Here is a 12,068-nt window from a genome sequence, read left to right as displayed (position 1 = left end):
AAAAACAACAACCATGAGTAATACACACATTTCCCAGGCTAAGTGGGGAGACTGCCTCTCTCTAGGCAGACACATTTCTTCCTGATGATGAGGAACAGAGGAATCTATGATATGGACCTTTAGATAAGGGACCAAGAACAGTGTATGGAGTGGATGGATCGTCCGAGGGTACACAGATAATACAGAAATACTGTCTTAAGACCTTCCCTGTTAGTGCTCTTCTCCGGCAGCTCAGGGCTAACCTGTGGTCCACACCACGCCGAGCACTCCCGCCCCACCCGGGGGATCACACCCAGCTTATAGCACCGAGAGCAGAGAGATGCTGGGTCTAATACAGGGATGCGCTGCCTTGAATTCAGACCTTCTCTGCCACTCATCTCCTAGCTCACCTGTAAAGCAGGAAAACGGTGTTGGGCTCCCAGACAGGGCCCTGCCCAGCTGACTGGTATGCCCTCTCTTCTTGCTTCCAGGGAGCCCGGCTGACAGTGCTTCCCTCAAGGCAGGTGACCGGATCCTCTTCCTTAATGGACTGGACATGAGGTCAGAGGCTACTGGAGTCCCCAGAGCTTGGTGGCATTCAGTCCCTCAAGACTCCTAACTCTTGGGACATGCAGGCCCTGGTCCTGATCTCGGGGAGGTCCAGGCCACCTGATCTTGGGGACAGTCCCCACTGTTGCTCTTCCCATGGGAACTCTTGAGTCTGTCCTCCACCCTATCCAGGATGTCAGCTCCTCCTTCTAACCAGAAAGCATCTCAACTCCCAGTTGAGTGGGCCATGTGTGTCTTGTCCTCGATGGGGAGCCCTGCTTTGGAGTGACATGAACATGACCCCTTCTGTCCCCAGAAGTGTCTGGCTGGCACTGGATCTTCCCCTGCAGAGGAGATTAACAGGCAGGGGAGGCTGGGCCCTGGCATCTGGTCCTGGCCCAGCTGTGGATTTGCTGTGTGTCCTCTACAGGCAGGACAGAGAGGTCTGGTGGGTGGCGTGGATGGGGCTCATCCCAGTCAGGCCCTCCTGGGCCATCTCTCCTTGGCAGGAACTGCTCTCATGACAAGGTGGTGTCCATGCTGCAGGGCAGCGGTGCCATGCCCACACTGGTGGTGGAGGAGGGGCTCATCCCATTTGCCAGCGGTGAGACACCCCCACTGTCATTTGGCTTTATGGCCCACAGAAACCCTGCCCAGGGCTGCCATGCTGGGATTTACGAGTCTGCAAAGGACTCTGCTTTCCCCCAAAACCCATATCTTCCCTCCCCAGTGGTACCGTAGAACCTGTGGGGCAGCCTTGGGGCTCTGCGTGTGGCTCTCTCTCTCCATCCCTGTCCCCTGCTGTGGGCAGTAGGCTTGCCCCCAGTGCATGACACTCAGCCCAGGAGGTCCCTCAGCCCCACTGCCCAGGAAACCACAGCTGGCCTGGGGACACTGGGTCACCCATACCTCGCCTGTTTGTGGCCCAGCAGACTCTGACTCTTTGGATTCCTCCAACCCGTCATCGGCACTCACCTCCCTGCAGTGGGTGGCAGACATCCTGCCCTCCAGCATCCGTGTGCAGGGGAGGACTTTCAGCCAGCAGCTGGAGCGCCTTCTCACACCACCCGAGCGCTATGGGGTCTGTCGGGCCCTCGAGAGCTTCTTCCAGCACAGGTGGCTGTGCCAGAGTGGTGGCGGGGACCTGCCCAGGGTGGGCCCCAAATCCTGCCCAGACTCACCATCTGGATCTCCCTGCCTACGCCTCCTCAGCCCCCTTCTGGGGAGCCTCAAAGAAGGCAGAAGCTGGTACCAGGGGCCCTGGGGTGTGGGCAATCGGAGTGCCCTAGAACAAACCTCACTCTGCAACCTCCTAGCCACATGACCTGGGCAAGTCATAGCCTCCTCTGGAAAATGAAGCAGATACTGCCCACCTGTAGCATTGTTGGTGGTACCTTAAGACCCTCACTTGTGGGCACTCGCCACTGGCCAGGCCCTGTTGGGGTTGGTTCACTGTCTTTCTTTTTTGCATGTCAGCTGTAGGAGCTGCATTTATTACACTCCTTGCTCCACAGAGTCATTGTCACAGGCCCAAAGCTCCTCACTTGTTCATTCCCTTATTTTGTTTAAACAGCTTTATTGAGATACAATTAACATGCCCTACAATTCACCCATTTAGGCATACAAAATACTGGGTTTAGCCTATCACGTGCAACCATCACCACACACAATTTTAGAACATTATCATCACCTCCAAAGGAACCCCACAGCCCCCTCCTATGCTCCCCCAAACTTAAACAACCACTAATCTACTTTCTGTCTTGAAGATTTCTGGACTGACAGGTGAATTTTGGACTTACATATGAAGGGAATCATGTAATATGTGGACTTTCATATCTGTCTTCTTTCACTAAGCATCATGCTCTAAGTGTTCATCCAAGTTACAGCACCTTCTTCATTCCTCTTTTACAGCCAAATAATATTCCAGTGTGCAGACAGACAACATGTTTATCCATTTATCAGACAATGAACCCTTGGGTTTTGTTTCCACCCTTCATTCCCTTTCACTCCATTCCCCATCCTGTGTCCCTCCTCTGCCAAGGCCACCAGTCAGATGAGTTTAATGGTAATCTTTTTCTCTGATGCTATTCTTGAGAAGTAGACATTGCTTCACATGATGTTTTGTTTTGTTTTCTTTAAGATATTTTATTTTATTTTTTATTTTTTATTAAGGTACGATTGATACACACTCTTATGAAGGTTTCACATGAAAAAACGTCGTTACTCCATTTACCCATATTATCAAGTCCCCACCCATACCCCAGTGCAGTCACTGTCCATCAGTGCAGCAAGATGCTGCAGATTCACTGTGTGCCTTCTCTGTGCTACACTGTTCTCCTCCTGATCCCCCACACCATGTGTACTAAACATAATACCCCTCAATCCCCTTCTCCCTCCCTCCCCACCTGCCATCCCACACCCATTGTCTTTGGTAACCACTAGTTCATCCGTGGAGTCTCCGAGTCTGCTGCCATTTTGTTCCTTCAGTTTTGCTTCATTGTTATACTCCACAAATGAGGGAAATCATATAGCATTTGTCTTTCTCTGCCTGGCTTATTTCACTGAGCATAATGTCCTCCAGCTCCATCTATGTTGCTACAAATGGTAGAATTTGTTTCTTTCTTATGGCTGAATAGTATTCCATTGTGCATATGTACCACATCTTTATCCATTCATCTACTGATGGACACTTAGGTTGCTTCCATATCTTGGCTATTGTAAAAAGTGCTGTGATAAACATAGGGGTGCATAAATCTTTTTGAATCTGAGAAGTTGTATTCTTTGGGTAAATTCCAAGGAGTGGCATTCCTGGGTCAAATGGTATTTTTATTTTTAGTTTTTTGAGGAACCTCCATATTGCTTTCCACCATGGTTGAACTAGCTTACATTCCCACCAGCAGTGTAGGAGGGTTCCCCTTTCTCTGCATCCTCACCAGCATTTGTTGTTCTTAGTCTTTTCAATGCTGGCCATCCTTAGTGGTGTGAGGTGATATCTCATTGTGGTTTTAATTTGCATTTCCCTGATGATTAGTGATGTGGAGCATCTTTTCATGTGTCTCTTGGCCATCTGAATTTCTTCTTTGGAGAACTGCTCTTCATATCCTCTGCCATTTGTTAATCGGGTTATTTGCTTTTTGGGTGTTGAAGCATGTAAGTTCTTTATATATTTGGGATGTTAACCCCTTGTCAGATATGTCATTTACAAATATATTCTCCCATACTGTAGGATGCCTTTTTGTTCTGTTGATGGTATCCTTTGCCATACAAAAACTTTTTAGTTTGATGTAGTCCCATGAGTTCATTTTTGCTTTTGTTTCCCTTTCTCAAGGAGATGCTTTCAGGAAGAAGTTGCTCATGCTTATATTCAGGGAATGTATGCCTATGTTGTCTTCTAAGAGTTTTATGGTTTCACGACTTACATTCAAGTCTTTAATCCATTTTGAGTTTACTTTTGTGTATGGGGTTAGACAAGAATCCAGTTTCATTCTCTTGCATGTAGCTGTCCAGTTTTGCCAACATCAGCTGTTGAAGAGGCTGTCATTTCCCCATTGTACATCCATGACTCCTTTATCATATATTAATTGACCATAGATGTTTGGGTTTATATCAGGACTCTCTTGTCTGTTCCACTGGCCTATGGATCTGTTCTTGTGCCAGTACCAAATTGTCTTGATTACTGTGGCTTTGTAGTAGAGCTTGAAGTTGGGGAGCATAATTCCCCCTGCTTTATTCTTCCTTCTCAGGACTGCTTTGGCTATTACAGGTCTTTTGTGGTTCCATATGAATTTTAGAATGATTTTCTCTCGTTCGTTGAAGAATGCACTTGGTATTTTGATAGAAATTGCATTGAACCTATAGATAGCTTCAGGTAGAATGGCTATTTTGACAATATTAATTCTTCCTATCCATGAGCATGGGATGTGTCTCCATTTATTGGTATCTTCTTTCATTTCTCTCATGAGTGTCTTGTAGTTTTCAGAGTATAGGTCTTTCACGTCCTTGGTCAGGTTTATTCCTAGGTATTTTATTCTTCTTGATGCAGTTGTGAATGGAATTGTTTTCCTGATTTCTCTCCCTGCTAGTTCATTGTTACTGTATAGGAATGCCACAGATTTCTGTGTATCAATTTTGTATCCTGCAACTTTGCTGAACTCAGATATTATATCTAGTAGTTTTGGAGTGGATTCTTTAGGGGTTTTTATGTACAATATGTCATCTGCAAACAGGGACAGTTTACCTTCTTCCTTGCCCAATCTGGGTGCCTTTTATCTCTTTGTGTTGTCTGATCGCCATGGCTGGGACCTCCAGTACTATGTTGTAGAGAAGTTGGGAAAGTGGGCATCCTTGTTCCCAAGCTTAAAGGAAAAGCTTTCAGCTACTCACTGTTAAGCATAATGTTGGCTGTGGGTTTGTCATATATGGCCTTTATTATGTTGAGGAACTTGCCCTCTATACCCATTTTGTTGAGAGTTTTTATCATAAATGGATGCTGAATTTTGTCAAATGCTTTTTCAGCATCTATGGAGATGATCGTGTGGTTTTGGTCCTTCTTTTTGTTGATGTGGTGGATGATGTTGATGGATTTTCGAATGTTGGACCATCCTTGCATCCCTGTAATAAATCCTACTTGATCATGATGGATGATCTTTTTTATGCATTTTTGTATTCGGTTTGCTTATATTTTGTTGAGTATTTTTGCATCTATGTTCATCAGGGTTATTGGTTTGTAATTTTCTTTGTGGTGTCTTTGCCTGGTTTTGGTATTAGAGTGATGCTGGCCTCATAGAATGGGTTCAGAAGTAATTCCTCCTCTTCTATTTTTTGGAAAGCTTTACGAAGAATGGGTATCATGTCTTCACTAAATATTTGATATAAAATTCAGCAGTGAAGCCCTCTGGTCCAGGGGTTTTGTTCTTAGGTAGTTTTTTTATTTTCAGTTCGATTTCATTGCTGGTAATTGGTCTGTTCAGATTTTCTGTTTCTTCCTTGGCCAGCCTTGGAAGATTGTATTTGTCTAGAAAGTTGTCCATTTCTTCTAGGTTATCCAGTTTGTTAGCATATAATTTTTCATAGTATTCTCTAATAATTCTTTGCATTTCTGTGGTGTCTGTAGTGATTTTTCCTTTCTCATTTCTGATTCTGTTTATGTGGGTAGACTCTCTTTTTTCTTGATAAGTCTGGCTTGGGGTTTATCTACTTTGTTTATTTTCTTGAAGAACCAGCTCTTGCTTTCATTGATTCTTCTGTTGTTTTATTCTTCTTGATTTCATTTATTTCTGCTCTAATCATTATTATGTCCCTCCTTCTACTGACTTTGGGCCTCATTTGTTCTTCTTTTTCTAGTTTCATTAATTGTAAGTTTATACTGCTTATATGGGATTGTTCCTCTTTTCTGAGGTAGGCCTGTATTGCAATATACTTTCCTCTTAGCCCGGCCTTGGCTGCATCCCACAGATTTTTGTGGTGTTGAATTATTGTTGTCATTTGTCTCCATGTATTGCTCGATCTCTGTTTTTATTTGGTCAGTGATCCATTGGTTATTTAGGAGCATGTTGTGCAGCCTCCATGATTTTTCATTTTGTTTGTGTAAGTTATTTCTAGTTTCATACCTTTATGGTCTGAGAAACTGGTTGGTACAATTTCAATCTTTTTGAATTTACTGAGGCTCTTTTTGTGGCCTAGTGTATGATCTATTCTTGAAAATGTTCTATGTGCACTTGAGAAGAATGTGTATTCTCCTGCTTTTGGGTGTAGAGTTCTGTAGATATGTTAGGTCCATCTGTTCTAATGTGTTGTTCAGTGCCTCTGTGTCCTTACTTATTTTCTGTCTGGTTGATCTGTCCTTCAGAGTGAGTGGAGTGTTGAAGTCTCCTAGGATGAATGCATTGCATTCTATTTCCCCTTTTAATTCAGTTAGTATTTGTTTCACATATGTAGGTGCTCCTGTGTTGGGAGCATAGATATTTATAATGGTTATATCTTCTTGTTGGATTGACTCCTTTATCATTATGTAATGTCCTTCTTTGTCTCTTATGACTTTCTTTGTTTTGAAGTCTATTTTGTCTGATACAAGTACTGCAACTCCTGCTTTTTTCTCTCTATTAGTTGCATGAAATATCTTTTTCCATCCCTTCACTTTTAGTCTGTGTATGTCTTTGGGTTTAACGTGAGTCTCTTGTAGGCAGCATATAGATGGGTCTTGTTTTTTTATCCATTCAGTGACTCTATGTCTTTTGATTGCTGCATTCAGTCCATTTACATTTAGGGTGATTATTGATAGGTATGTACTTATTGCCATCGCAGACTTTAGATTCGTGGTTACCAAAGGTTCAGGGTTAACTTCCTTACTAAGAGTCCAACTTAACTCACTTAATATGCTATTACAAACACAGTCTAAAGGTTCTTTTCTTTTCTTCCTCCTTTTTCTTCCTCCTTCATTCTTTATATATTAGGTATCATATTCTGTACTGTTTGTCTATCCCTTGATTGACTTTGGGGATAGTTAAATTAATTTTGCATTTGCTTAGCTATTTGCTGTTCTACTTTCTTTACTGTGGTTTTATTACCTCTGGTGACAGCTATTAAGCCTTAGGAACACTTCCATCTATAGCAGTTCCTTCAAAATAGACTGTAGAGATGGTTTGTGGGAGGTAAATTCTCTCATCTTTTGCTTATCTGTAAATTGTTTAATCCCTCCTTCAAATTTAAATGATAATCTTGTTGGATAATGTAATCTTGGTTCCAGGCCCTTCTGCTTCATTGCATTAAATACATCATGCCATTCCCTCTGGCCTGTAAGGTTTCTGCTGAGAAGTCTGATGTTAGCCTGATGGGCTTTCCTTTGTATGTGATTTTATTACTCTCTCTGGCTGCTTTTAATAGTCTGTCTTTATCCTTGATCTTTGCCATTTTAATTAGTATATATCTTGGTGTTGTCTTCTTTGGGTCCCTTGTGTTGGGAGATCTGTGTATCTCCATAGCCTGAAAAACTATCTCCTTCTGGAGATTGGGGAAGTTTTCAGCAATTACCTCTTCAAAGACACTTTCTATCCTTTTCTCTCTCTTCTTCTTCTTCTTCTGGTATCCCTATAATGCAAATATTGTTCCATTTGGATTGGTCACACAGTTCTCTCAATATTCTTTCATTCTTAGAGATCCTTTTTTCTCTCAGTGCCTCAGCTTCTTTGTATTCCTCTTTTCTGGTTTCAATTTCATTTATCATCTCCTCCACCGTATCCAACCTGCTTTTAATACCCTCCATTGTGTTCTTCAATGATTGGATCTCTGACCGTAATTCATCCCTGAGTTCTTGAATATCTTTCTGTACCTCCATTAGCATGTTAATGATTTTTATTTTGAACTCCCTTTCAGGAAGAGTCATGAGGTCCATGTCATCTTTCTCAGGAGTTATATTAATTTTACTCTGGACCAAGTTCCTTTGGCATTTCATATTTATATATGGCGCCATCTTGTGAGTATGATGATCACGAGAGTATGATGAAAGCACAATGAAAAGTAGGTTTGTGCTCCCAGAGCAGATCTCCAGAGTTAGGTATTCTGTAGTCCCAGGCCTCCACTCCCTCCCTGCTTCATTTATCTTCCTCCAGCTGGTTAGCTGGGGTGGCAGAAGGGCTTGGGTCCCACTGGGTCAAAGCTTTGGCACATTACCCTGTTCCATGAGGTCTGCTCTTTTCTCCAGGTGTATGCAGTCTGGCACAGTCCTCCTTCCTGGTGCTCTTTCAGGATTAGTTGTATTATATTTTCATAGTATATGCAGTTTTAGGAGGAAGCCTCTGTCTCACCTCTCATGCCACCATCTTTACACATGATGTATTTTTGTTTTGCCTCACTGCTGTACTATTCTGTGCATATTCTGTGTCTGACTCCTTTCCACCAAGTGCTGTGTGTTTAGATATTCCACGTTTCTCTGCTACATTTAATACATTGCTTATAACTATAGCCAAATTCCCACAGATCACAGCTACTGTATCTTACCTACTGACCCTCCTAATGATGGACACTGGATTGCTTCCACTCTTCCATCACAGTGATACTGTGATGAACACTGTCATGCACATTTCCCTCTGGGACTGCATTCCCAGTTCATTTGAAATTTATATCTAAGAGCAGAATTGCTGAATATTAAGGTGTTAATTTGACTAACTAGTGCTAGACTGCTTCCCAGCCCACTGTTCCCACTGACACAAGCTGCACCCATGGGCTCCCTCTCCCCACATCCTCATCAACATTTGGCAGTGTCCAGTTTTTTATTTTTGCCAATCTTTTAGCCATAAGGTGACATCTTGTTATTTTGTGTTTTTTAATTACTAATTATTTTAAACATCTTTTATCACCCTGTTAACTTTTCCAATTCCTTCTCTATAAATTACCCATTCAAACCCTTTGTCCATTTTTGTTTTATTGGCTTTTTTTGTTCTTGTTGATTTGTAGGAGTTCCTTATATATTTTAGATACTGGTTCATTCTTGATTTTAGACATTGTAAATATTTTCTCCCATTTGTTACTTCTAGTATTATTTCTGTTATATCTAATATTAATGTGTCCAAGTCGTGCTCTTTTAAATTGATATGCTTGATTTTGTTTAATGAAATTCAATACATCTGGGGCCTAATGGCTTTGGTTTTTGAAATTTTGTTTTAAAAGTCCTTCCTGCCCACAGGATCAAAACATATTCTCCTGCACTATCTTCTAATAACTATATAATTTTACCTTCCACAATGGTCTTTTCTCCACCTAGAGTTAATCCTTAGGTGTGATGGGATGTGAGGATCCAGTTTTATTTATTTATTTATTTATTTATTTATTTATTTATTTATTTTTTTTGAGAGGGCATCTCTCATATTTATTGATCAAATGGTTGTTAACAACAATAAAATTCAGTATGGGGGGGTCAATGCTCAATGTACAATCATTAATCCATCTCAAGTCCAATTCTCGTCAGTCTCCAATCTTCTGAAGCATAACGAACAAGTTCTTACATGGTGAACGAATTCTTACATAGTGAATAAATTCTTACATGGTGAACAGTACAAGGGCATTCATCACAGAAACTTTCGGTTTTGATCACGCATTATGACCTATAAACAATCAGGTCAAATATGAATATTCGTTTGATTTTTGTACTTGATTTATATGTTGATCCCACATTTCTCCCTTTATTATTATTATTTTTTTTATTTTCAATAAAATGCTGAAGTGGTAGGTAGATGCAAGATAAAGGTAGAAAACATAGTTTAGTGCTGTAAGAGGGCAAATGTAGATGATCAGATGATCAGGTGTGTGCCTATGGACTAAGTATTAATCCAGGCTAGACAAGGGCAGCAAAACATCCATGGATGCAGAAGATTTCTCTCAAAGCAGGGGGGGTGAGGTTCTGAGCCTCACCTCTGTTGATCCCCAAATTCTCACCTGATGGCCTCCCTGCGACTGTGCCTGTCTTAGGTTGTTCCTCCCTTGAGGAATCTTACCCGTCTCTGGCTAACCAGTCATCTTCCGGAGCCATACAGGGAAATGTAAAGTTGGTAAGTGAGAGAGAAGCCATATTGTCCTTGCAGATTTATGCCCTGTGGCTTCTATGTCCAGCACTTGTCTCAAGGTATCATTACCACCTGGAGGAATTATGATACTCGGTAAATTCGATATGAGGCACGAATTCTATTTAAGGGTTGTAATTAGGAAGAAAGAAGAAAAGCTATAGATGTAGCATATGGAAGGAAACATTGGAGGATTGATTATTTCTTTGACATATCTTCTTGTAGAGTACCTTAAGTGTGTATAGGTTTTAAACTACTGACTAATTTGCACACACATATTAACATAATAGGAATACGGTGACATAAACAAAGCAAATCTATAATTACCATCCATCTCCAGTGGAGCCAAGAAAACCATTTAGGCACCCTAGGCATTTGTGAAAATTTGTCTATGATATGATGAATATTGTCCAACTGTACTTGAACAGTCTGAGAGAAATCAGACAAATTAAAGCAGCCCATTTCTGGGGTCTGTTCACATCCCATATGTTCTTTTAACCGTAGATAGTCTATAGTCATAAGATTTTGGATGCTACACCTTGCACCCCTCCCAACTCCTGGTTGAGTTCCAACAGTACAGATCCAGTCAAATTCGTTGTCTCACTGTATGCACATGCCAGCCTAGACATCTCCCTCCTCATTCCTATGGCAAGTCCAGGAGACGGTGGGGTGGACGCAGCCATGACTGCAGCATCGCCTGGGTCCCTGTGGAGGCTTTTTGATGATCATCCCCCGGCACAAGTCCTTCAGAGACTGCTGATGCCGGAAGCTCCTCCGCATATCGTATCTTAGTTCATTTTCTGGGTGTCCAAGCTAGGCCTTGATCTTCTGCATAGAAATAAACAGACCCTTTGCCCACACTTTGACATGCCCTCTATATCACTGTGCAGAACTCATTGGAGGTCAGCACACAGTAACTGCTTTTTTTTTTTTTTTTTTATTAAGCGAAAGGAATATTATCAGAAAAGAGTACCTCCATAGCTGATCATCTGACACCCTTTAAGTGATCAACATTAAGGATATTTAAAGCATGCGTTGATCTTTGATGTACCAATAGTTTTATCCTATCAAGGAGTAATCCCCCTTTTCTTTCTTTCTTTCTTTCTTTTTTTTTTTTTAATTTTTAATCTACACTTACATGAAGAATACTATGTATACCCTGCTCTCCCCTATATCAGGTCCCCCCTAACAACCACATTACGGTTACTGTCCATCAGCTTAGCAAAATGTTGTAGAGTCACTACTTGTCCTCTCTGTGTTGTGCAGCCCACCCTCCCTTTTCTCCCTCCCCCCCATACATGCTAATCTTAATACTCCCCTTCTTCTTCCCCCACCTCTTATCCCTCCCTGCCCACCCATCCTCCCCAGTTTCTTTCCCTTTGGTACCTGTTAGTCCATTTTTGGATTCTCTAATTCCGCTGCTGTTTTGTTCCTTCAGTTTTTCCTTTGTTCCTGTACTCCTCAGATGAGTGAAATCATTTGGTATTTCTCTTTCTCCGCTTGGCTTATTTCACTGAGCATAATACTCTCCAGCTCCATCCATGTTGCTGCAAATGGTTGGATTTTTCCACTTATGGCTGAGTAGTATTCCATTGTGTATATGTACCACATTTTCTTTATCCATTCATCTACCGATGGACATTTAGGTTGCTTCCAATTCTTGGCTATTGTAAATAGTGCTGCTATAAACATAGGGGTGCATCTGTCTTTCTCAAACTTGATTGCTGCGTTCTTAGGGTAAATTCCTAGGAGTGGAATTCCTGGGTCAAATGGTAGGTCTGTTTTGAGCATTTTGATGAATCTCCATACTGCTTTCCACAATGGTTGAACTAATTTACATTCCCACCAGCAGTGTAGGAGGGTTCCCCTTTCTCCACAGCCTCGCCAACATTTGTTGTTGTTTGTCTTTTGGATGGCAGCTATCCTTACTGGTGTGAGGTGATACCTCCTTGTAGTTTTAATTTGCATTTCTCTGATAATTAGCGA

At 41.8% G+C, this 12,068-nt stretch overlaps 1 protein-coding gene across 3 annotated transcripts in view; it reads left to right on the top strand.

Annotated features, from left to right (window-relative positions):
• Positions 1–12,068, top strand: part of GRID2IP (Grid2 interacting protein) — a 70,663-nt gene that overhangs the window by 45,479 nt on the left and 13,116 nt on the right. For all 3 annotated transcript variants that reach the window (XM_037003709.2, XM_037003708.2, XM_073215093.1), the window contains 3 exons: positions 471–540; positions 1,038–1,132; positions 1,461–1,644. In XM_037003709.2, coding sequence (XP_036859604.1) covers positions 471–540; positions 1,038–1,132; positions 1,461–1,644 — 349 coding nt within the window. The remainder of the gene's footprint in view (positions 1–470; positions 541–1,037; positions 1,133–1,460; positions 1,645–12,068) is intronic.

This window comes from Manis javanica, chromosome 10 (genome assembly GCF_040802235.1).
Source record: "Manis javanica isolate MJ-LG chromosome 10, MJ_LKY, whole genome shotgun sequence".
NCBI classification, from domain to species: Eukaryota; Metazoa; Chordata; class Mammalia; order Pholidota; family Manidae; genus Manis; species Manis javanica.
Note: the sequence above shows the minus strand (reverse complement) of the source record. Positions and strands in the feature narration are given on the sequence as shown.